This window comes from Chenopodium album, chromosome 16 (genome assembly GCF_948465745.1).
Source record: "Chenopodium album chromosome 16, dcCheAlbu1.1, whole genome shotgun sequence".
NCBI classification, from domain to species: Eukaryota; Viridiplantae; Streptophyta; class Magnoliopsida; order Caryophyllales; family Amaranthaceae; genus Chenopodium; species Chenopodium album.
Window position 1 is genome coordinate 19359166 of NC_137849.1, and position 25707 is coordinate 19384872.

The 25707-nt window shown below is 35.7% G+C and overlaps 1 protein-coding gene across 2 annotated transcripts; it reads left to right on the forward strand.

The window, feature by feature from the left end:
• Positions 1–3384: 3384 nt before the first annotated feature.
• Positions 3385–25707, forward strand: LOC145586289 (pyruvate, phosphate dikinase, chloroplastic). Of its 2 annotated transcripts, none has more exons than XM_081643074.1 (21): positions 3385–3540; positions 4971–5242; positions 5488–5544; positions 6114–6347; positions 6457–6594; positions 6923–7085; positions 7195–7430; positions 7511–7639; positions 7788–7967; positions 9010–9147; positions 20233–20397; positions 20476–20637; positions 20957–21046; positions 21524–21662; positions 21752–21929; positions 22467–22596; positions 22838–22966; positions 23197–23334; positions 23424–23501; positions 25151–25242; positions 25350–25707. In XM_081643074.1, the coding sequence occupies exons 2-21, from the start codon at positions 4994–4996 to the stop codon at positions 25390–25392; spliced, it is 2868 nt and encodes a 955-aa protein (XP_081499200.1). In that variant the 5' UTR covers positions 3385–3540; positions 4971–4993; the 3' UTR covers positions 25393–25707. The 2 variants fall into 2 exon arrangements, with proteins under 2 accessions (XP_081499200.1, XP_081499201.1); XM_081643075.1 differs by having other exon boundaries at positions 3400–3540; positions 4961–5242.

Here is a 25707-nt window from a genome sequence, read left to right on the forward strand (position 1 = left end):
GATGATCATGGGCCTGGCCGGTGGCGAATTGAAACTGCCCGAGGTCATCTTACTTCTTGGTCGAATGATACCTCAGACAAGGAATGGCGAGGCCAGTGGATCTAGGTTTGGGCGCCTTACAAAGAAAGCCATCCAAATTTCTATGGCGCGCCGAGGTAATTGAGCAATCTCGATCCTAAGACGAGCAAGATTGGGGTTGGCGATCCCCCTAGAAGGGTTCACTGAGGTTGAGAAGAGGTTACTGACCCTCTTCGGTAAAGTGAGGAATCCGGGGGGAAGAGGAATGAGGGCCCAAGCGCCCGAGACCTGATTCCCCTGCTACCATTATGCTTTCAAAGAGAAGATGCTTGCTGTCGTCGGCCTCCGCCGAAAGTACCAAGGGGGTAAGGATTTCGGCTGGGGCGAGGTTTTTTTATTTTCATTTTTCTTTCATTCAGCCTTCTGTCTTTGTTTGACTAACACTGGTTCTTTGCCTTCTTAGTGCTGACCGAAGCAAATTCCGGAATTGATTACCGTTTGCTCGGAATAAACTCCGAGAGACAAGTGACCAACCGAGCTCTGGACTTCTTAGAAGCTACAGAGCGGCCAATTACTCTTAAGGACAAGAAGTTTTCGATTGTCAGCTCTACCCAGTACTTGAAGCAGAAAGCTTGGTGGTAGAAGCAAGATCCGCTCTTCCTCTTGGGACCTCAAGAGCTAGCTATAGCCAGTGCTGCGGCTGAGACTCACGCAGTTGCAGAGGCCTTAGCAGCTAGACCTGTAGAGGAGGAGGAGGAAGAGGAAGAGGACGGGGAAGCTGAGGACAAACGTCTGTTAGCCTCGATAAGTCCCTGAGACTTTGCCTTAGTCGTTCTTTCCTTTTGTTTTCTTTCCTGCCGAGGAAATTGTGTTGTTGTTTTTGTTGCTTTTTTTTTTTTACTTGTTGCTCATGCTACTCCTTGCCCCCCTATTTTCTTTTGTTGCAGGACGAGGAAGAGGAAAACAAAGCAGAGTTTGAAGAGGAAGAGTCTTTAGAAGAAGAGATGGTGTTGCGCCGAAGAAGGGCGGTTATCAACCCCGGGCAGTTCGTATATGCCCCTCCTCCACCAAAAACATCTCGGCTTGATGAGGACAAGCCCGAGGAGCAACGAGAAGAAGTTCCTCCCCCTCCTGAGGTGCCTGCCAAAGGAGGTGAAACTGAGAAGACTCCTCCCCCCTCCGAGAAACATGGGGAGGAGGAAGTGATGCAACCAACTCCCCCTCCTAAGCAATTTGATGGGACTCAGGGGGGTGAGTCTTTCGTAGAAGGAGTGATGTCCCCTCGGCACGTGGCTGAACCATTCACCGCCGAGATCCAGCATGAATTTGAGAAGCTAGATGCCTCTGCCGAGGGTGGCAGTAAGGATGGTGATGTGGAGATCTTAGATGAGATTCCACAAGTTTTTGCTGAAGAGAAGCTGAGGGAGGCTGAGGAAGAGAAGAAAGTTGCAGAGCAGCAGAACAACATGCCCTCCTCTTCAGCAGCTGGCTCTTTCGGGACCTTCCATTCCTCTAAAATGGGGTTTAGTTCGGCCCCCCCTTGTTCTGGTTCCCGAGCGTGCCAGAGTTACGCTCGATGCGTGTCGTCATTCAGCCACGGCATACTTCGGCGATCCAGCCAATGCTTCCTAGCTGGAGACGGCGAGGTACTGGATCGCTGTAGCTGCTGCTGGTGCTCCCGAGGTTCCGGATAGGGTGCCAGATCCCCTCCTTGAGAATCAAATGCTGTTGATGCAGGTAAATTCTTGTACTTAAGTTATATTTTCACTTAAGTTTTTTTTTTAACTTCTGCTTCTGCCTCTTGTAGACTACTCAGAACCATTTTCTGACAATCGCAATGAGCGACGAGCTAAAGGCCAAGCTCGAGGAAGCTGAACGCAGAAAGGTCGAAGCTGAGACGGTTGCTGCTGAAGCCGAAGAGGAGTGCAAAAAGATGGCCTCCACATTCCAGACCTTCTGCCAGGAGATGGAGCAGAATGTTTTCCCCACCATTGACCAGGGTGAGGCTCTGATCAACGAGTAAGTGATTGTCTTCTCTAGCTCAAATCATTTGCACAAACCATCCAATCTATTATATAAAGTTGTGACTTCTAAAAGCAATCAAATTAAAGCTTTATTTTATGATCTTAATCAATTTTTATTGCCTTCTCATCTCACACTAGCAATTTTGTAGACACCGTGACTGATTTTTTTGGACAGAAGTGTGAAGAAACTCAGAAGGTGGACATTGAAATTGAGTGAGAAATTATGGTCGAGGTTTTTTAAACTTGATCTGTAAATTAGATGGTGGGGGTATGGTTTACTTGGGTTTCGAAGGGATGGGGCTTCAATTCAGAGGTGCGCCCATGGGTTTCGAGTTTTCCGGGGAGGAGGTTCGTCGGTCCAATGGGGTGGGGGTTAGATGAGAGGAGGTGAGGTGACAATTTGGGGTTGAGGGGCCTGTCTGGTGGAGCTGCGAGGAAAGGAAAAGAGGGTTTTTTTTTTGGGTGGTGGTTATGGTGGAGTGGTGATGGCTGTAGAAGGTGGTGTTTATGGTGTGTGTGGTTGTGTTGCTTTTAAAAATAAAATTCTTTTAAAAAAAAATTAACTTGTTGAACAGGTTATAGGTAAGTGGGACTGTTTTGGGAAGATATGGGGTTAAAGGTGGGATTATTATCAGATTAATTAAAGGTGGGATTATTCTTTTTCATTTTTCCAATATAATTTGCGTACTAACTAACATTAATCTATATATATATATAAATTGAAAGTAATTATAATCAATATATATATATATAAATTGAAAGTAATTATAATCAAGAGTGTTGGGTACACGCAAGCTATATATTCTAGGTGTGTTGAAGCCAATTTTACACAAATATAATAGTTGAAATATTATTAGCCAATTCAATTAGTCAAATCAAATGAAGACTTATTAAATACGTTATGTTATATTCCCTCTGTTCCTAAATGATCTTCCCGTTTGTCAAATTTTACGGGAATTAATTAAGAAATGAGAGGAGAAATACAAAATGGGGAATTTTGTGTTTTCAAAGCGTCCAAAAATGAAAATAACATGAGAACAACATTTTGAAACGCCTAAAAAAACAGGAAAATCATTTAGAGACGGGAGTAATATAAATTGAAAGTACTTGTAATTCAAAAGATTTTCTTAGGTTGAATAATGTCTAGATACCAAATGTAACGAAATGGAGGGTGTAAGTGTGTAACTAGAGATTAGAGTGTTTAAAATGGATAAAATTCAAGTTAGGGAGAGAGTAGAGAGCGGGAAACTGTGTATTACACACAATAAAATCCAGATGTCATCTTTCAAGTGGTGATTAAGAATGTTGTTGTTAGTTGCCAAAACTCTTACAAATTTTGTTTGTCGTACATGTTGGAAGGCTTGTAGCCTCTCACTAATTTCTCTCTCTTGATCATTCCACTCCACTCTCTGCCTCTCATTCCAACCTTAACTTCTGTGTCACTCTACTTATGATCATCGTCTTCAACTCATCATTGATCAGGCTCTTTTTGGTTTTTGTAAGTACCAATTGCTATCTTATTCTTATTTTTGTTGAATGCATGCCTAATATCGAGGAATTTTAGTTCAATTTTGTCATCTTATTTACTGGAATTGTTGTGAGTTACCCGGTTCATATTTGAATTTGTCTATATTAATATACCATTCTAATTAATTCCCACATGACTATTTTTTTTTTTTTTTTGGGTTGTATGTTGGTGGATTTACTCGTTGGTAAAAGTTATTTTTAATTGGACCACGTATGTATTGTAAATGGAACAAACAGAAACAAATGAAGATACTATGAAATAGAAGCTTTTTGGTACAAATTGTGTAGGGTTTTGTGGAAATTTAATTTGGTTTCACTTAGGGGATGCTTGATTTTCATGTATTGTTGTCAAAATTTCTGATTATGTTGAGTATTCATGTATCAAAAATGGTTATTTGATTGGTAATTGATGGACTATTAAAATCAATCCTGCAAGGATCGATTTGTATACTCTATCATAAGTTGAAGCTTTTGGTTGAGTTGGTCCCTTTTAAGTGGAATATTTCGTGCTAGGTATGAAGGGGTTATGCCGCAGCCACATTTCAAACCCAAGGGCTCTCATGTGAGGGGGCGTGGTAGAGTATATAAATTGATCTTGGGCTTCGCAGATGATCCTTTAATAGTAATATTTAGTTCATTTTTATATATTTTTCACCATGTAGATTGTTTTTCTTGGGTGTTTAGAGAGTCACAATGGCAGGTGATGAGAATTGATTCCAAGATCTTTTGAAATCGGGAGGGGAACTTTCCACTTGAGCTAACCGTCACTCCCAGAATCACAGGTTGTTTGATGCTAATAGATAGATAGTATCTGGTGTTGCACCATCAGGGTACACTCTAGATCGAATAATGTTTTCCACAGAAGGGTTTGGTGCTTTTTGGCCTTTTGGGTGTCTTGTACCTTGGGTTGTGTGGCTAATTAAGTGTAGAATAGTGGGAGAGCATAAGGTGTGGTAGGTATTATATCAAAATATGAGACTCTGATAATTTCTAGTGGGCCGGGATAATAAAAAGGTAACAATATGAGGCATCCATTTTAGAAGTTTGAAAATCATTATGGGATGGAATGAGTATATTTGATTCTGCCCAAAAGCCTACTTAGCAAATGTATGTCATTGTGCGCTGCAATTTCAAATGTATATGCTATATCATTGTTGAGCTCTTAATAAAGATGACAACTCTTGTTATACGGTTCCATATAGGTCCAATTGCGTGCAAAATCAACATGAATGAAGTATTAATGTATAACAGATAATAATCTGCCTGAGTTGGGTAAAGAATACTTACTAGATAGATTGGCTAAAGCAATAACAGAATCTTCCAATGTTCTATCTGAACAACTGTCAAGTTACTCTTTCGAGGTTTTATACATTGAAGTTTTATGTTTGGAGTCTTCTGCAGGGATCTTAATCTTATAACGAAAGATGGCATCAGCTTTCAAAGGAATGATGATCAGAACTGTCCCTGATAGATGCGCAGATACACAATTGAAAGTGAAGCACTCAGAACAGATTGGTTATTTGCAAGACCAAAATTTACTTGATTGTAACCATTGCAAAAGTATTCAACATGTTCGATTGCAGAAGAGAACATGCCTGCGTCCATTTTCTAGCCATATGAGGTCACAGGTTGTCATGGCTCTGGTCTCTGACCCAATTTCCACCACTAATAAGGTAGACTATAACAGTATAACTAGTTATTTGTGTTTTGAACAAGGCATATAGATCCCAGCAGTCACTTGCATCAGTTTCCCATTCTTCCCATGCATGATGTATAGTTCCTCTTTTATTATTGCCATTCGTGTTTAATTGAAATTTATAATCATTAATCTCATGATCTCATCTGTTTATCAGCATAAAACTTGAATAACTAAGATGCAATATTTGTCAGTTTTATGTAATTTTCTTTAATCATACAGCGAGTATTCACTTTCGGTAAAGGAAGAAGTGAAGGCAATAAGAGCATGAAGTCCTTGGTAAGTCATTGGCTTGAAATATATAGATTTGATGAATGAATTAAAGTTTTCACTTGAAGTTAATTATGTTTTCCTGTAGTCATTGGATCGTATTTGTAAGAGAAGTAAACAAGCTTGAGTGTAATTTCTTTTGCCTGCATCATAGTACCATAATATTCCAGCTAACTGTCCCGGCAATAACTTTTAGCATTTTACTTAGAAGTGTATCATAGTTTGTGGTGCTGAGATATCTCCTTCGTCGATTCATAATGCGCACCTGGGAGTTAAAAGAGCATGTGTTGCAGAAATGGTTTAATATTTTACTAAATTAGAGTGTACTCGTGCTAACACACGGCATGTATGTAGCTTGTTTATTTAGAAAGAAAAACAATAGGAGATGTAGAAGTTATACAAAAAAAAAAAAAAAAAAAAAAAAAAAAAAGTGGAAGTTATAGAAAAAAATAAAAAAGAGAACTAAAATCCATGAGATTTGAGAATTGGGCTTTTGGAGGGTTGTGATTAAATGACTCTGCAATCATATAAAAGATAGTCTGTGTTGCTGAGATATCCCCTTGCCAATCATTATGTAGTTGGGAGGCAAAGGAGCAAATCTTGCAGAAATGGCCAGCATAGGCTTATCCGTTCCGCCTGGGTTAACCATATCTACTGAAGCATGCCAAGAGTACCAGGACCATGGAAAAAAGCTTCCCGAAAGTTTGTGGGAGGAAATCCTGGAGGGATTGAGAGTGATAGAAAATGACATGGGAGCTTCTCTGGGAGACCCTTCTAAGCCTCTTCTACTTTCAGTTCGTTCTGGTGCTGCGGTAAGAGACTACAATGTCTTATTATTGGTTTAATATATTTTGTTATTAGAAGTTGGTTTAATTGCTTTCTTTTTGCTCCCTAATAGTAGTTGGTTCTATGTGTCTACAGATTTCAATGCCTGGAATGATGGACACTGTCCTCAACCTTGGACTTAATGATACAGTGGTTGTAGGCCTAGCAGCAAAAAGCGGAGAACGATTTGCCTATGACTCATTTAGGCGTTTCTTGGACATGTTTGGCGGTGTAGTAAGTAATTACTTCCATGTAGTTTCACCTATTATTTCCTTAGTAAATGACTTTACCAGTCTCCCTTTTCTTTGCTTAAAAATTGTCCTGTAAAATGCATATTTTCACAATCAGAGGCATCTTAAATGATTTGCATGACTTTTGTGTGAATAGCTTTATTATTAACTTAATTTTGACTCTTTTTCTCTTTTCTTTTTTAATTTTATATCTATTTTCAAATGAGTTATTGTGTAAGCTGGTTCTCCAAATCTTGCTTCTAGTTTAGATATATGACTTCAAGCTTTGTATCAATCAATTCTCTAGCTAATGTTCAAATTTTGACTCCAAGGTCATGGGTATACCTCACTCAGCATTTGAGGAGAAGTTAGAATTGTTGAAGCAAGCAAAAGGAGTTAAGCTTGACACCGAGCTAACTGCTTCTGATCTTAAAGAGCTTATAGAGCAGTACAAGAATGTGTATCTTGAAGTCAAAGGAGAGACTTTCCCTGCTGGTACCAAATAAAATATGCTTCGCTATCCTTCTCATTTTCCAAGCCTAGATTAGTTTGGATTATTTCAGTATTTGAGTTTCCTTCTTTTGCATGTTTATTAAATATGTAGATCCAGAGAAACAACTTCAGTTAGCTATTCAAGCAGTATTTGATTCCTGGGACAGTCCGCGGGCTATTAAGTATCGGAGCATCAACCAGATATCTGGGTTGAAAGGGACTGCAGTTAATATTCAGTCTATGGTGTTTGGCAACATGGGAAATACTTCAGGGACAGGTGTTCTTTTTACGCGAAACCCAAGCACTGGTGAAAAGAAGCTCTATGGGGAGTTTTTAGTTAATGCTCAGGTATATCTACAAACTTGTACAAATCTTAGAGGACATTACTGTTGCTCTTTATCACGACCATTGAAGCACTGCATACACAGGGAGAAGATGTAGTTGCTGGCATTAGAACACCTGAAGATTTGGACACCATGAAAAGCTGCATGCCTGAAGCCTATAAGGAACTTGTGGAGAACTGTGAAATTTTGGAACAACATTACAAGGATATGATGGTAATAATTGATAACATATCATAATAGACTTTAATTAAACACTAGTTTTCTTGCTTGTGCACATTAGATCTGAAATAAGGAAGTTTTGTTAGCCAAATAATAGAATTTGTAGCAATAATCATCCGGTGGATCATTTATGTTAACACAGGATATTGAATTCACTGTTCAAGAAAATAGGCTGTGGATGTTGCAATGCAGATCTGGTAAGCGAACCGGGAAAGGTGCTGTGAAAATAGCTGTCGACATGGTGAATGAAGGAATAGTTGACATTCGAACTGTTATTAAGATGGTAGAACCTCAACATCTTGATCAACTTCTTCACCCTCAGGTATACCTTATTATCTGAAATTTACTGTCCACTTCCGTATTATAGCAATGAGTTGGTGACTACTGTTTAGCTGTAGAATATGAGTTGGTGACTACTGTTTAGCTGTAGAATATCATCTTTTCCAAGAAGTTTTATAATGGAACCACACATTCACTTTAGATGACCATCCAGAAGAAAGTAGGAGCTAATTGAGATCGGGACTCCAGTAGGTGGAAAATGAATATAGACACTCATTTCTAAGGCTGTATGGATTCCTTAAGTTGCTATTTGCCATGCTCTACATATGCACTCATTTCTAAAAAATTATCTTTGATAGAAATGTTTTCGCAAATAACTATCTTAACAATCTTTGTCATGAACAACTATTTTACATTCATCTTAAGCTACCACTGCGTGTCAACTTTTTCCATTGAAATTAAAAACTACAATAGGTCAATTGGTAGTCGTTAAATCAAAAGGTTTAATATTGTACTTCTTTATTAAAAAAAATGTATTAGGAAGCTATGTATTATAAATTTATAATTGATTTGAATATGATAGGTAGTTCTAGATTTTATTTTTTATTTTTAAAATATGTACATATATAGCATATGCTACCCAATCGATCTAGTTTTCACTTGGTCATAAACTCAAAATGTTCATATGTTTATGTTTTGGAACAACTTTATAAGGGTAATTCCTGCATATTTCTTCACCTCACTTAATGTACTTTTAAAAGACTAATGTTTTATTGCCTTGAACGTTAAACTTATTCCATACTTCTTAATATAGAATGGCCGTATAGTAGTTGTACAAGAATAGGTGTCTGAGCTTATTAATTAATTCAGCACAACCTGTAGACCCCTAGTCACTTTTATGTTATGTTACATGGACTCTATGTTTCACCTCAACACTTCATTTTGGGCCAAAGTACTCATGTCAGACATGGTTACCTGAGTCCAAGTAACATAGCTGCTATGTAACCCACTACCTGCATTATTTACCTTTGTAGCATGAGATATGCTATTTATGGAATTTTTTTCCTCGGTTGTATATGCATTAGTTTGAAGACCCATCTGCATATAAAGACAGAGTGATTGCCTGTGGACTGCCAGCATCTCCTGGAGCTGCTGTGGGGCAGATTGTATTCAGTGCTGAGGATGCTGAAGCCTGGCATGCTCAAGGGAATAGTGTCATTCTGGTATGATATATACTTTTTGTTTTTCTTGCTTTGTATTTTTTTTTTTTATTATTATTCTGAGAAAGTTAAACTCCAAATGAAATGTCAGGGACCAACTTCTTATGTTTTACATGTTAAAAAGTAGCCAACATGGAGAGGGAGAGTTTCTCTAAAGAAAAAAAAAAAAAAAAAAAAAAAAAACATGGAGAGGGAGAGGGAGAGCATCAGCAACTCTACTTCCCTAGGGTGGGGTGTTGAAATTATATTAAAAGAGATGAGAGAGGGGAAAGAATAACATGAACATAGTACATGACTGATTATATATAGAATGTGACTAACTAACTAGAGCTACAAACTAGGAACCTTATCCCATGATCTCATAATCTAATATCATGCCTAACCCACTATCTACATGATCTCCACAACTAAGACCTTAACGAAAACTTCAAACATTGATGATATCCCTTAAGGATGATAAATATGCCACTACAACTACATGTTTGAGGACTTGTTCTCTTCAACTTGTTTCAGATGCTTATTACTTATTCCTTAAACATTCACATCAAAGGAGATCATAACTTTTAATTACCATTTACTTATTGGTAAATTTTTGTTAATTGCATATTAAAAAAAATACATATTTGAAAAGTTCTTAATGAGACAAATCTCACAAGATCTTTCTTTATAGATTATTATTAAAATGCGATCAAAGTTTAGTCAAATTATTTAATTAGATCACATCAGACAAGATAATACAAATTCAAATCAGACCATATTAGTCCTTAATAAAATCAGACCAGATCTCCTTGTTTTAGGTGATATGTTCCTAAGCTATAGGAACTACTTTGAATCAGTAATCCAACATCCCTTTGATTCAAAGTTCATGGTGTTCATGTTCGACTTTGATCGAAATATCATTTCTTGAACACCATGAAGAGTTTGCTTTCCTCTTCATCATCTGAAGCAAATTTTGTTTCTCTTATAGAAATCAACTATGCCATAACTACAATTTCTTTATTCCATTCATTTGACATTTTTTTTTGTCAAATTTCGTAACATTTTGTGATGTATTTCATCGGTTACACAGTTTTATTGGTGTGCATTATCACTTCTGTCGCTCTTTTAATCTAACCCAACTAACATTTTGATATTATAAGAAAAGTAGATTAAGATAGAAAATGAACTTTCATTTTCTTAGTGCTTAAAATCTGTTGGAAGCATAGTGGACACACTAATGCACTAAACAATAACTCTTATATCTCTTATAAAATGTGTTTCGGAAATACATAATGCGTTTATATAGTAATTGGGAGTTATAATTGATTGTTCACCCATATATTTCTCTTTTTTTCTAATATAATAGCATACCCCTTAATTTAATCATTGTCATTCTTTATATTAAACCTGCAAAATCATTTGTCAAGTTTAGCTAATTTTAACACTCTCCCTTAAACTTGACTTTCTCACAATGCCAATTAACTTCTGCATCCTATTAAAATCTTCAAACTTTAATGGCTTTGTAAAGATGTCAGCAATTTAATCCAAAGACTTTACGAACTTCAATTCAATTTCTTTCTGTTCGATGCAGTGTTGTATAAAATGGAACCTTCTATCAATATGTTTGCTTCAGTCATGAAAGATCGGATTTTCCGCCAAAGCAAGAGCTGACTTGTTATTGGTCATAATCTCAGTGGGTTCCATTTGTGGTAGTTGTTCAACAATCTTCTAAGCTATATCGAATGACATTTGCATGAAGTAGTTGCAATGTATTATGATTCACATGTCGATAGTGTAACAATTGGTTGTTTATTTGAACTCCATGAAACAACATTGTTACCTAATAAATTATGAAACCTGTCGTGCTTTTTCGATCATCTATGTCTCTAGCAAAATCACTATCACAATATTGATCTTTTGAAGTAGAGTATAACAATCCATGGTCTAATGTACCTTTCAAGTATCGGAGAATTCCTGTTGCCACTTTTAGGTGAGAAGTAAATGGATTCTTAATAAAACGACTTACTAGTCCAACAACAAAAAAGATGTATTAGCGAGTACATGTCAAGTATCAAAAACTTCCTAGTAAACTTTTAAACAAGGTTGGATTCACCTTTTTCCCACTTGGATCATTCTTCGATAATTTCAACCCACATTCCAGTGGTGTGCTCACTGAATTAACCTTCAACATATTGAATTTCTTCAATACTCCTTTTGAATAATTTCCATCATCACTCTGAATAACTTTAATTCCTAAATATTAGGACTTGAGTCCCATATCTGTCATCTCAAATTCGCGTGCCATTCTTTTCATAAAATCTTCAAACATTTCAATACTACTTCCGGTGAAAATTAGACCAACTACATCGATGCAAACATAGAACATGTCGTTTCTCTTCTTAACATAAAGTGCATGCTCATGAATGCACTTTGAAAATCCATTTTCTTGCAAGTATTTATCGAGTCTACTATTCCATACTCGAGGTGCTTGCTTCAACCCATATAAAGCCTTTTTCAATCTCAATATTTTATTTTCTTGTCTGTTGACAACGTAACCTTCTGGTTGTTCAATGCAGATCTCGTCCTCTAGATATCAAGCGGATTTTACATCCATATGATGAATTTTCCATTGAAATTGTGCTACATCAAAAACCATAATGTCTCTAGTCGAGCAACTGGGGAAAATACCTCGTCATAATCAATTCCTTGTTTTCGCCTGTATCCTTTAGCAACAAGCCTTGCTTTGTACCTTTCAACAACATCTTTGCCATTCTTCTTGATTTTGAAAACCCATTTTACTCCTATTGCCTTCTTTTCTTTTGGAAGTGTTGCCATTCCCAGGTGTTGTTTTTCAAGTGTTGTTTTTCTCGATGGCATGTATCTCTTTATTCATCGGTTTAATCCATTCTCTTTGATCTTTTGCTCCATTGATTCAGTATCAGGAATAAGCAAAATAATAAAGCATTATCTTCTGTCCTTTCTGTAACTTCATAAAGATTAGAGAGGCTTCTATTTTTCTTTGGTGCTTCACTTAAACTAGACGAATCTCCACTTGAATGTTATGAATGTGATGACGCCATATGAGGAGATGGTCCTGAACATGATGTATTGAATATTTTTCATCAAAATAAGGAAGAAAGTTGAAAGATTCTTCCTATTCTATACTCCAATCCCATATTGCTTCTTCATCAAATTCTACATCTCTACTAACCACTGTATTGTTGGCACTTGGATTAAACAATTTGTAACCTTAGATTTTTCGTCATATCCTATACAAAGTAGTTTTTCACTTCGATCAAGTTTAGACCTTAGTTGCTTAGGAACTTGTGCATAAGCAACTGGACCAAATACTCGAAGATGTGATACACCGGGCTTCCATCCACTCCAAGCCTCTTGAGGTGTCAAAGTCTTTGAACTCTGTTGGTGAACGATTTGACAAATAAACTGCACATGCAACTGCTTTTGCCCAAAATTCTTTTGGCATCTTCTTATTTTTCAACATGAATCTTGCCATGTTGGGAATGGTTCCATTCTTCCATTTTGTTGTGGGGTTCTAGGAACAGTAAGCGGCCAGCGAATTCCTTGGTTTTCACAATATTTGTTGAATTCATTAGATATGATTTCACCACCTATGTCAGTCCTTAACGCTTTTATTTCATAACCACTTTCTTTCTCTACTAATGTCGTGAACTTCTTGAAAGTTCAAAAGCTTCAGATATATTTTTTAAGAAATAAGCCCATGTCTTCCTGCCATAATCATCAATGAAAAGCATAAAGTATGAATTGTTACCTAGTGATGAGGGTTTGATAGGTCCTCATAAATCTGAATTCACTAACTTAAGTGGCGTTGGAGCTCTTGAATTAATTTGTTTCGAAAAAGGGCTTCCTTGAATGTTTGCCAAGCAAACATGCTTCACAAAGTTGATTCGGATGATCAACATTGGATAATCCTTGTATCATTTTCCTGTGATCTAGTTCCTTTAGTCCTTCAAAATTAAGGTGACCAAATCTCATATGCCACTTCCAAGATGAATCTTCATTACACGTCTTCAAACACATAGGTCCAATTGTTTGTAAGTTTATCGAGAATATTCTGTTCTTTATCATAAAGACTATGGCTATAAGCTTAGAGTATCTATCACGTAGCCACAACTTTTGTCCCTCTATTATTATTTTACATCCGTTGACCTTCAAGAGATCACGTACACTTAAGATATTACTTCTTAAGTTAGGAATATAATAAACATCTGGAATTAATTTGTGACTAGAATCTTTTAATTCAGTCATTATTGTACATTTCTCTTCAATCATTACTTTTGATCCATCGCCAAAAGTAACATTCCCAACCACAGTTGTATCAAGATCAACAAATTTGTTTTTGTCTTTTGTCATATGATTACTTGCTCCATTCTCCAGATACCATGTGCAATTTTCATCTCTCTTGTCTTCTATCTTGAGAGCTAATAGCACGGTTGAATCTTCTACATCTTCTTTATCTTCAATAAGATTTGTTTCTTCATGCACCTTTTTAAAATTACATTCCCACTCAAAATGACCATATTGATCACAATTGTAATGTTGAATATTAGCTTTGTTATTGTTCTTTGAAACTGGTTCACTCCTGTTCTTCTTCCTCGACCTCGACCTCTAGTAGAATTCAACTCTATAAAAGTTATTGGTGTTTTGGTCTCTCTTCCTCTTCCCTGGCCATGTCCACGTCCTCGCCATGTCCACGTCCTCGTGGATCGACTTTACCACGTGATTGAAATCTTTGTTTATCACGTGTATCTTTTTTTATTATTAAAAGAGATTTTAACTTGCAACACTTGTTGCTCATGTTCCTTTTTACCTTTTTTAACTATTCTTTGTTTATACGCTCTAAGAGACCCATTTAATTTATCAATCGTCGTGGAATCCAAGTCTTTATTAGCCTCCTCGATAGCAACCACTACATGGTTGACATCATAATGAAGAGAGCGTAGTTTTTTTAACTACACAAGAGTCGACTCACCAAGCCTCTTCATTTGATTCACAACGTATAAAACTTTTCCAAAATAATTTAAGATGGATTCTTTATGAGACATCTCAAGGTGTTTAAACTCTCCTCTTAGAGTTTGAAGACGAACCTTCTTACTCAACTTACTCCTTCGAAGAGTCCATGCTTGTTTGGAGTTGGTTGAATTAGCAACTTTCTCAAACATATCATCATCCAATCCTTCATGGATGACCGTAAGTGAATTTTGATCCTTTTTCCTCTTGGTTACCAAAGCTTGTTCATCTGCCTTTACAAAACCTTTTTCAACAATCTCTACGCCAAGAATAATTCTCATTCGTAGAGACCATTTATCATATCTTTCTTTTGTGAGTTTGGGGGTATTGAAAAGCTATAACATTATTTTTTGTTGCCATGTCTTATATATAGCGTGGCTCTGGTACCATTTTGTTGGAAAGCGTGGTGGACACATAAATATAATTCACACAGTAATATAGAGAGGAAAACAAATGCATTAAACAAACAATAACTCTTATATCTTTTATAAAATGTGTTTCTTACACAAACTCAAATACATAATGCGATTATATAGTAGTTGGGAGTTATATTTGATTGTTCACCCGTATATTTCTCTTTTTCTCTAATAAAATAGCATACCCTTTAATTTACTCATAGTCATTCTTAAATTAAAGCCGCTAATTCATATAGTTAAGTTTAGCTAATTTTAACAAAAGCGAAGTACACAAAGGTCCTTTAAAGCTAAAGTCCAATAACAAATGAAAGCTAAACTTTAGGAACTACTTCCATATTTCACGGAACAACTAGCTAACCAAAACATGATAATAGAAAACACTAAGATATTTATACTAAGGGTCTATTTGGCAAAGTAGCTATAGGTGTTGGCCGTAAGCTATTTAGGTAGCCGTAAGCTGTTAAGAGTTAGTTGTTACATACTAAAATGCTTCTCATAATGAAAATTAATGTCAACAATCCTTTTTAACATACTACGTACTACAATAAATTAATTGTGTCGTCGAGTTAACCATAAAGAATCAACTATACTATCACGAATAACCTTCATATTAGTACAAATTGTTGTTCCAACTTCACCTTATGAACTAAGGGTGACATCTAGTTCAAATGAAGGTTAGTGAATACTTCTAACACTCGAAAAAGGGGATCATTGGTGAATATATTCTAATATAATTTATGAAGCGTAAAACTCACAACTATAATTTGTATTTGTGTCTCAACACTAAATTGCGGCATTTTATCTTCCATTTTTGCTTCAAGACTCCAAAACATCTCTCGATACGACTTCGAAGTGATGAGTGTAAATGATTAAAAGTTTTCACTTTATTTTGTGGAGGCATGATGCAGGATACCTTAACTTTGGATATGGTACTAGAAAACCACTTTGATCTAGATACCTTTTATCAGCCAAGTAATACATGCCTACATAAATTTGTTATTGAAAATTATCAAATAAATTTGTCATAACAACAATTTAAAAACGTATAATATAAAAAAAAATGGAAAAAATTGTAAGGAATGTATAACATATACATACCTTTGGGTGCTTTAATGCTAGAGTTCTAATAACGTGAAGAAAAACACGAGTATCATGTGTTGATCCCTCCCAACTAGCTAATATAAATGTGAAGAACCTATCAAAAAGACATGCAACAAATACATTAAATGTCGGAAGTCTTTTCCTTCCTCTATAAGGCATTTGTTGGGCTTTAGGCATTGTAGCTCCAATATGAGTGTCATGCTACATGAAACATAACAATTTGAATGAAATTTTGTCTAGAACTACCCTAAAGACAGGTTCATTTGTGAACAACTACCCGTTTTTTTATTTGTTTAGAACTACTCGCAAGTTATGAAACGTTTGGGTAGCACTACCCAGGAACGTTTTTCATCCAATTAAGACGTTACTAGGGCCCATACGGAGCCTTTGATGCATTGAACCATCAGCCTTCTTTTGAAACAACACCGGCGCACCATACGAAGCCTTTGATGGCTTGATTAAAACAACATCCAACAACCCATCTTGCTTGTGTAATTCGGCCAATTCAGATGGCCCCATCTGATACGGTGCCTTTGCAGGTAGCCTTGTACCGGACTCCCAACTCTATTGCATGATCCACCTTGCGCCTTGGTGGAAGCCTCTTCGGCAAATCTCCGACCATTAAGCCTTCAAATTCCTTCAACAAACCAGTAACTTCCTCCGGCACTTCGACAACAACATCTTTCTTCATTTCAACCAAGGAGGCCAAGAAAGTAGTTGCATAAACTATTAGGGTTCGACTAGTATGAATCATCAAAAGGAATCATACGATATAAAGAAACAGACTTTAAAAAACCTTCATATAAAAGAGTTTGAAAAAAGGTGAGCAAAGTTAGTAAACGAAAGAGTATTTAAGAATAATTAAGGGAGTTTGAGAATTAAAAATTAAATTCAAGAAAGTTTTAAAAGGGTGGTAAAAAAGTTCAAGTTAAAACATAAAGGGTTTATGCAACTTTTGTGATAATAAGAAAATTTTTCATTTGCATCCTCAAATAGGTTAAATTATTTTTTCCATTGAATTTTCGATTTCATATTTCCCAACTTTAACCGTTCCACTACTAGATGACATTATAATTACTTTCAAAATTTAAAATTTTACCACTTAAGATTTTGATGTTGGCTCTGATACCTCACATCATTATGTATGGTAGGAGCATGATGAACCTAGTTCAAGTTAATGCACTTGGGCTATCACAATTCAGATTCACACGTTCCTAGTTCAACCCCAAATTATATAGAATTCCCCACAACCACAATGGTTACTTAACCCCTTCTACCGTAGCCATATACTTGAGTTCTGTCATAGATTGAGCCACCGTAACTTGTAACATTGATGGAGCATTGTGTATTTAAAACGCATAACCAATAGTAGATTGTCATCTATCTAAATTACCAACCTTATCCGAGTTTATGAAGTCTAGACGAGTACACACCATGGCGTACATTAAACAGCCAACTACGCTAGCATAAGGTACATCATTTATCTAAGCCTTATCTTTTGCTGCAGTATGAGATTATTTACTAGAGCCTAAATGTAAAGCCAATGGAGTCACCACTAACTTAGCACTACTCTTTCGTCCTTTCGAAACCTTTCAATAACCCATTTAATGTAGCCTTTTTGGCTTAAAAACAATTTCCGGTTTGATCTCTCTTTTAATCTCCATACCTAATATATTCCGTGCTTAAATATTTAGTCATGCACCGAGTTGAATTTTTACCCTATCTATCTCCACCTTGCTCTTTGAAGCAATAAACACGTTATCCACATAAATAGTAGATAAATATAATCATTTCCACGAAATTTATGTATGTATACACAACAAATTATTTTTATAAACCTTTATTTTAACATTAAGTAATCAAATCACTTTTACCATTGTTGAGGATATTGCTTTAATCCATAAAGTGATTTTCTCAAACAACATATCTAATTCTCTTTACCACCAACCATATAAGAAGTATATCTTCACATCAAGTTATTCCAGCTCTAGATTTCCATGAGCTACATACGTCTTACACCCTAATAGAAGTATGTTTTACCATAGAAGAAAATATTTCATTGTAGTTAAAGCCTTCTTTCAATGTTAATCCCTTAGCCACTAGTCAACTTAGAAGGGTCCTATTTTTTTATGAAGAGATTGCATCTCTTCCCCTATAGAAACCAACTCTCGGCATTCTTATCTTTGATAGCTTGTTTAAAGGTGACCGACTCATCATCCTCCACCGAGAATGTATATTCTACCAAGTTTACTTGCCTATAATGCCTCGAAGGTTTCTCTAACCTAAACTTCTTAATTGATTCTGTGGCCTAGTGGATGCCAAAGTATTATACAGGGGTGGATCTATTCATGTGCATGGTGGTGCACGTGACTCACCAGGGGAAAAAATAAATAAATGAATAAATAAATAAATATCAAAGAGACCGCCTATTATAAACAGACGATCTTTTTTATGCTGCTACTGTACCTGAGTTTAGCACTACGTTAGTTTTTTTTTAAATATCAAAAAGACTGGTTATTTAGATAACCGGTCTCTTATCAGCTGACATTAAATTTGAATATTTGTTGCGCTGCTTTCTTTTTTTCATTAAAGAGACCGGTTATAATAACCGGTCTCTTAAGTTATCTCACTATTTTTTTTTTGTACTCCGCATAATTTTTTTTAATAATTCTTATTTCTATTTATACTATATTTGTGCAACCAAGTTTAATATTTTCCCATAAAACTTATCAATCAAGTAAAAAAATCATAAAGTTAATTTAATGTAATAATTTTACGGTACCATTTGTTTATAACATGTTATTTATTTGGAGTACGTACTTTCGACTTGTAAGATTGAATTTTTAAGCATTACAAGCTAAGAAACGCACACAATGCGTGCGTGTGCAATATAAGTAATCTATCAAACTCGATTCTTTGTTTTTTTTTTTTTCACAATATTATCTCTTTAATTATTCTAATAAACAAAATATTAGTAGGTTTAAGAATTGTTGATAAAAAATTATAAAAAATATATATGTTGATGTCATGTAGGCTAAATAATAAAATTTGACTTTCCTTAAAAAATTTAAAAAAGAAAAGAAGGAATTTTTTTTCTTTTTTTGAACTAACTAGTAGTTTTTTTTAGATGCTAGTTGCATTTTTTTTTTTTAAAAAAATAAAAATAAAAGATGAGAGAGGTATTTTGGGAAATTAAAATTTATCACCCAAAACCCCCTTTCACTTTATATATTACTATAGATTTTAGTTTATGTCCTATTTTTGGATTGAAATCATTTTGGTGAAATGTGTTTTTTTTGATATAATTTTTAGATTGAAACAAGTGATCAATTATTATTGATGGTGACTCACCAGTTCGAAAATCCTGGATCTGCCACTGGTATCATATTGTCGCTGTTGTAATAAATGTGCATTTATCTACTGAACCTCTTAATGATTAAACTCATCCTCCTTCTCATCTTGAACATGACTAGAATATGTTGTAATACATTACCCTTGACTAGAGAACGACGGTTATAGTGAGGGATGAGTGGTGAGGGTGAGAGAACAACGATAGTAATAGAATAAGAGTGGCGGTGTGTGGAAGATGAACGTGAAGAGATTGCTAATGGAGAGAAATTACATTAATATTTGCCCTAAGGAGGCATGGGTAATGATTACCCTCTAATAGGGGGTAAAGATTACGAGCACAAATTTGAACCCCATTCTAGGTGTTTCGGGTGTTTTTGGGTCCCTTGAGAGAGTTACAACTCGAAGATTGGATCCAACGAAGCCGCCTGTACCTGTAAAACAACGGAACTCCGGATGTTCGGAGGTCCGCCTCCGAAGGTTAAGTTAGTACGGGTTCGGAGTAAAAACGTGCGAAAAGTAAATATCTTCTCGGATTCCGAGATCAGGTGTTCTCTGTTTTCGAGAGTAATAAATGATGTAATGATTAAGACGTGCCCCAATAAATGGGGGAATCTCCCTATTTGTAGGGTCCTAGGAAAGTGTACCCTGCCCTAGGGTTTGATGACCTAGGGATTCGGGCTGCGCCGTTTTGCGGCTACCTCGGGAATTGGGTCTTGAAGGCCGCCAATTTCTGAGGGTATATCTGCTTGACACGTGGCGGTCCTTGAGAGGTCCATTTGGAGGCCTTCTCAGGTGACACGTGGCGAGCTCTCATTGTGCCATGTGGCGGGGTAGAAATACCCAAATCACTAGGCAAGTGATTTAGGCCCATAACATTTATCTCATGAGAATTATGGACTATCACATGAGTCTAGGCAGACCCTTAATTGGAACTATATTTAAAATATAGCAAGTCGGAGCCTCTAGATAATATCCACTTTCCATTAGAAAAGTGATTTATATAATCTTCATTATCAAGTTTACGTGCTGAGATCAAATTCAACAGAATATCTGGAACATGTGCAACATCATGTAGTGTTAGGTTGCAACCTTTATTGGTTTTCAAGCATACATTTCCAATAGTTTACCTTCTTGAACTTATGTGAATGCTGATTTCCTTGTCCCGACTAACATACATATGCATTATAAAAAGGTGAGGACCGAAACTAGTCCAGAGGATGTAGGGGGCATGCATGCAGCTGTTGGAATCTTGACTGCAAGGGGTGGAATGACATCTCATGCTGCTGTTGTGGCTCGTGGTTGGGGAAAGTGTTGTATTTCAGGGTGTTCTGAGATCCAAGTGAATGATACTAACAAGGTAATTCCTATGTTTACTTTATATTTTAACCTTGATCATTGTTTATCTGATGTGTGAGATTTATTGCTCATTTTCCAGGTTCTTGTGGTTGGAAACAAAGTAATATCTGAAGGCGAGTGGCTTTCTCTTAATGGATCAACTGGCGAAGTGATCTTAGGGAAAGAACCACTATCACCTCCTGCTCTCAGTGGGGACCTGGAAATCTTCATGTCATGGGCTGATAACATACGACGCCTTAAGGTTATACAGTTTCGACATACTGTTTCTCAATTCCATGCATTGCATTTTCCTCATCAAACTTGCCATCCCAAAATCTGGTCAGAATTACCTTGGAGTTATGTGCAGATATTAATTGTGTGAGTGATACATACAAGCATTCATTAAGCAACAGTAACTAGTGAGCGTACCTCCATGTTCCCTAAACAACTATGATTGATAGTATTTTATCTATGTAGCTTTCATTATAGACTGTTTCTTTGACATTGGCTATAGCAAGGCTAAAATCATGGAAAACATTGCAAATTATTATAAATTACATTCACTGTTAGTATATGTACAGGTCATGGCAAATGCAGATACTCCAGAAGATGCATTAGCAGCAAGAAACAATGGTGCTGAAGGAATTGGACTTTGTAGGACTGAGCACATGGTAGTTTACACTTTTTGTCTTAGTAATCTATCGTTATGAGATGATTTCATGATTTGTTGGTGTTGCTTTTATATTTATCAGTAGTTATCACAAAGAAGGGCTATTTCAATTTTGAAATAACATTATCATGCCCTCGATGCTAAGTTTTGTATATACCTGTAGTTTGATAGTGGAAATATGATTGCAAATATTTCAAATCTTGTTAGACTCAACTTTGACAGGAGTCATGCAGGAGTTGCCTTTAATTTTATTTCAATAATGGCTAAATCGTGTGTTGTCTGTCCTATTCAAGTAAGAAGTGATTTTAATAATATTTAGAAGGGGAGAAATTTCAGTCGGTTATGAAAAATTCACATGCCTTTGTTCTGGTCTGGTTCTTACAAGTCATTTAGTCATGAGATTCTTTTTTGTTAAAAATTTATATCATAATGTGCCAGATAACTCAAGGAAACATAATTACTGTATGCATTGTCTTAGTTCTTTGCTTCAGATGACAGGATAAAGACAGTGAGGAAGATGATAATGGCAATAACTCCTGAGCAGAGGAAAGTAGCTCTGGATCAGCTATTACCTTATCAGAGATCGGACTTTGAGGGGATTTTTCGAGCCATGGATGGCAAGAAAATTTTATATTTTGATGTTTATTTTGGTTAAGTTACCTTGTAAATAGGCGCTTTATTGTTATTATTATTTTGTTAATTTCAGGGCTTCCAGTTACAATAAGGTTGCTAGACCCTCCACTTCATGAATTTCTTCCAGAAGGTGACTTGGAACAAATTGTGAATGAACTGGCATCGGAAACTGGGATGGCAGAAGATGAAGTCTTCTCTAGAATAGAAAAGTTATCAGAAGTCAATCCCATGTTGGGTTTTAGGGGCTGCAGGTAATGAATAAGGTGTTCGCATATATATCTATTTATAAGTTATCAGAAGTCAATTAAGAGTTTTTTTTTTTTTTTTTTTTTTTTTTTTTTTTTTTTTTTTTTTTTTTTTGATATTCCATTATTTATCAGGGCATCACCATACCATCTGAAATGTAGTCTTTCTTCAAAAGACGTTTGTTATAATATTAAGCAAACACGATCAACTTAATACTTGTAGGAGGGGGGAGGGGGTCAGATGTACGCAGTCTTACAAAGAGGCTAATTCCTATAAATCCTTAATCAACAGAACTAACCTCTAATACTATACTAAAATTAAGAAATGAAAGAAATATTAAGAAGCCAACGTACTTTAAATCCCTTGTGATACTGATGTCAGAGAATAATGGATACTCTATAAATGGACACATAATGATTAAGCACATAAGCAGAATATCTAAACATTTCATTATGTGCACAATGACAGTGACCAAAGGGTCATTAGGTTATTATTAATTTTTTTCAGAACTTGTACTGATGGAACTTGATGTGTCCTTACAGGTTGGGAATATCATACCCTGAACTAACTGAAATGCAAGCACGTGCAATATTCCAAGCTGCAGTTTCAATGAGCAACCAGGGTATTGCAGTTCTTCCTGAGATTATGGTTCCTCTTGTCGGAACACCACAGGCATGGACCCTTTTCTTTTTGCCAACATTTATTTTCTTTTCTCTTTTGGACTTGTTACCTTTGTTAGAACACTAAATTTATTTCCTGAATAGCAGGATCAGTAGGCATAACACTTGTTGGGGATATTGTATTACTTTTATTGACTTCTTTTCAAAAATTTATTTTGATCCCCTTTGATTGTTGATTTGTAGGCTTTTTGTTTGTGTTATGCTCCCTAAACTATTGCATATTTGAGTGACAGGAGTTAGGGCATCAAGTGAGTTTGATACGAGAAGTAGCGACAAAGGTATTTTCTGAGATGGGTTCTTCCTTAAAATACAAGGTGGGAACAATGATTGAGATCCCAAGGGCAGCTCTAATTGCAGACGAGGTACAATAATATTACTTTCTTCCTCTTAAAGATTCATATAATAGCTTTAGTATGTACTCAGGTGGTTTCCAACATACAGCTCTAGCAGAGTGAAAATTACTACTAAAGCTAGGTTTATAGATAAACATCTATACAGTATAGTTACAGTTCATTGGAATTGTTTTATTTTTGTGCATAGTTGAGGTGCTACACTTACCTAAAATATTGAAGTACAATATTTTATTTTGTAGATTGCAAAGGAAGCAGAATTCTTCTCTTTTGGAACAAATGATCTCACACAGATGACATTCGGGTATAGCAGAGATGATGTTGGGAAGTTCCTTCCTGTATACTTGTCAAAAGGCATACTGCAAACTGACCCTTTTGTGGTAAGTCAGTCTGACTCAATACTCACATCCCACCAGAATTGGCAATCAATTAACTAGTCTTTACACAATGCTGCTCAATTTGAATTTAGGTTCTCGACCAAAAAGGTGTGGGCCAACTCATCAAACTTGCAACCGAGAAAGGTCGTGCTGCTAGGCCTAGCTTGAAGGTAAATTACAACATGGAAATCAATATGCCTTAATCATCAATCCATTTCAGAAATTGTTTAAACTTGAAGGTTTGTTCAAATTCAATTTATAGTCATTTTTTTAGGTCAGGTGCTAATTCAAAATAATTTACTAACCCCGTTTATTTTTTAACCTAACACTTTTCCATTAGCGCTATGCACATAGTAGCATAGTCCACTTTGACCAATGTTGGTAATTTATATGTAAGAAATCACATAGACAAGTTAGATCTTGTTGAATTTGTCTCGATATATATATTTAATTACAAATAACCAGGGCCGGTCCTGAGGAGTAGGCCTCGAGTGCGACCGCCTAGGGCCCACGCTAGAAAGGGGCCCAATTTTAAAAAAAAAAAATACAGTTTGCATACTTGTACCGTATAATTAAACTCCATACTTCTTACTCATTTAAAAAAAAGCTACTTTTAAAAAAGATAATTGCAACATTTATTTAACAATTAACATTAGCCGTAAATTAGGTGGAGATTACAATGCAATATAACCCTTCACTTCTTCTAATCTTGCGGTTTCTATGAGTATCTACTCCAAAATATTAATCTTTTCAATTACACCGTTTCATATTTATTCAATTTCTGAAATTCAAGCCTTTTAATTTTGACTAATTAATATTATGGAAACGATTAAGAATTGTCAATTGAGACGAATATGTTAGAAAACATCGATGTTGATTTAATTATAAATAATTTTGCATCAAAAAATACTAAAAGAAATCGCTTGTTATGATTTTTCAGGAGGGAAAATTTTATTTTTAATATTATGCAAAGTTATTATTGTGTATCGAGAATTAATATTTAAATAATATAAGTTATTTTTATTGTCTTTTATTTAAATTTATTGCGTATAAAAAAAATTGTTTAAGCAAGGGGCCCTTTTCTTACATTATGCCTAGGGCCCATAAATCTCTAGGAACGGGGCTACAAATAACAATCAAGTCAGTGTTTTTAATCCTAGAGTGATCATGTGTCTCGTGATGTGATGGTATTCATCTCTAAATAGCATTAAAGATTGATCACAAAAAAAATAAATAAAAAAAACAAAAAAAATAAATAAAATAAATAAAAAAACACAACAAAAGGCAACTCGTGGGCATTTTGGATCTGGTTGATCCTACTTGGCTCATGTTCCTGTTTCTGTAAATGAGCTGAGATTGAACTCAATATCATATTTGAGCAATAAAGTAGCTGAAAACAGTTATTGAGCTCTTGTAACAAATTTTAATTTTAATTTTGATGAAATTGCTCTATCATTTATCCTGAGGCCTAAACTTGTGTATACAAAGATAAGGAGATTCTTAGCACAGCTTTCCCGGGTTAAACACTGGCATGGAGTTGAGCACATTGAGCTGAGCTTGAACTTGAACTCAAATTTTCATTTAATCAGCACAATCCAGCCTATCAAGTTCAAGATGAGTTGTGCCTGAGTTTGTACTTGTTGAAATTATGCTAAGTTGAGTCAAGTCAGAATTCAATTCTGCTTGTGACCAGCCGTACTTTCATTGCTTTATCATGCAAACCTGTGATAAACTATATCAGGACCAACCTACCATTTATACTTTTCCATCTACTAAAACACACTAAATAGTACTTCGTATGTTTTTAATACACTCACAGGTGGGTATATGTGGAGAGCATGGGGGAGAGCCTTCATCTGTTGCATTTTTTGCCGAAGCTGGACTTGATTATGTTTCATGCTCACCATTCAGGTTTACCATGCTTATTCTTGTGCTTATACATTCTTGCCTAAGCATTTAATTTTATTTTTATTTTAATTTGAGCAGTCATATGAATATGGTTTTAATTCTGTTGACAGAGTTCCCATTGCAAGACTAGCTGCTGCTCAAGTTGCTGTTTGAAGTACACAAAGATGGTACATACATACTACACCAAATATAAATTGTAAATAATTGTATTGCACATCATATTTTACAGGTTTCACCACCATCCAATAAGAAGGGAGAAGCATCACTCTTATTTAAATGTGTAATATATGATGCAAAACAAGCGCTACTGTCAATTATGTATGACTTACAGTTCGCAGCTTGTGATCCTTTTTTTTCTAGTAGCTATTTTCGGATCTTTATGCTAAATAAGAGTTTCATTGATGAACCCTATTGTTATGGACAAAATTCAAGGTAAACTTCAATCAACAAAATAATGTCTTCATTTCA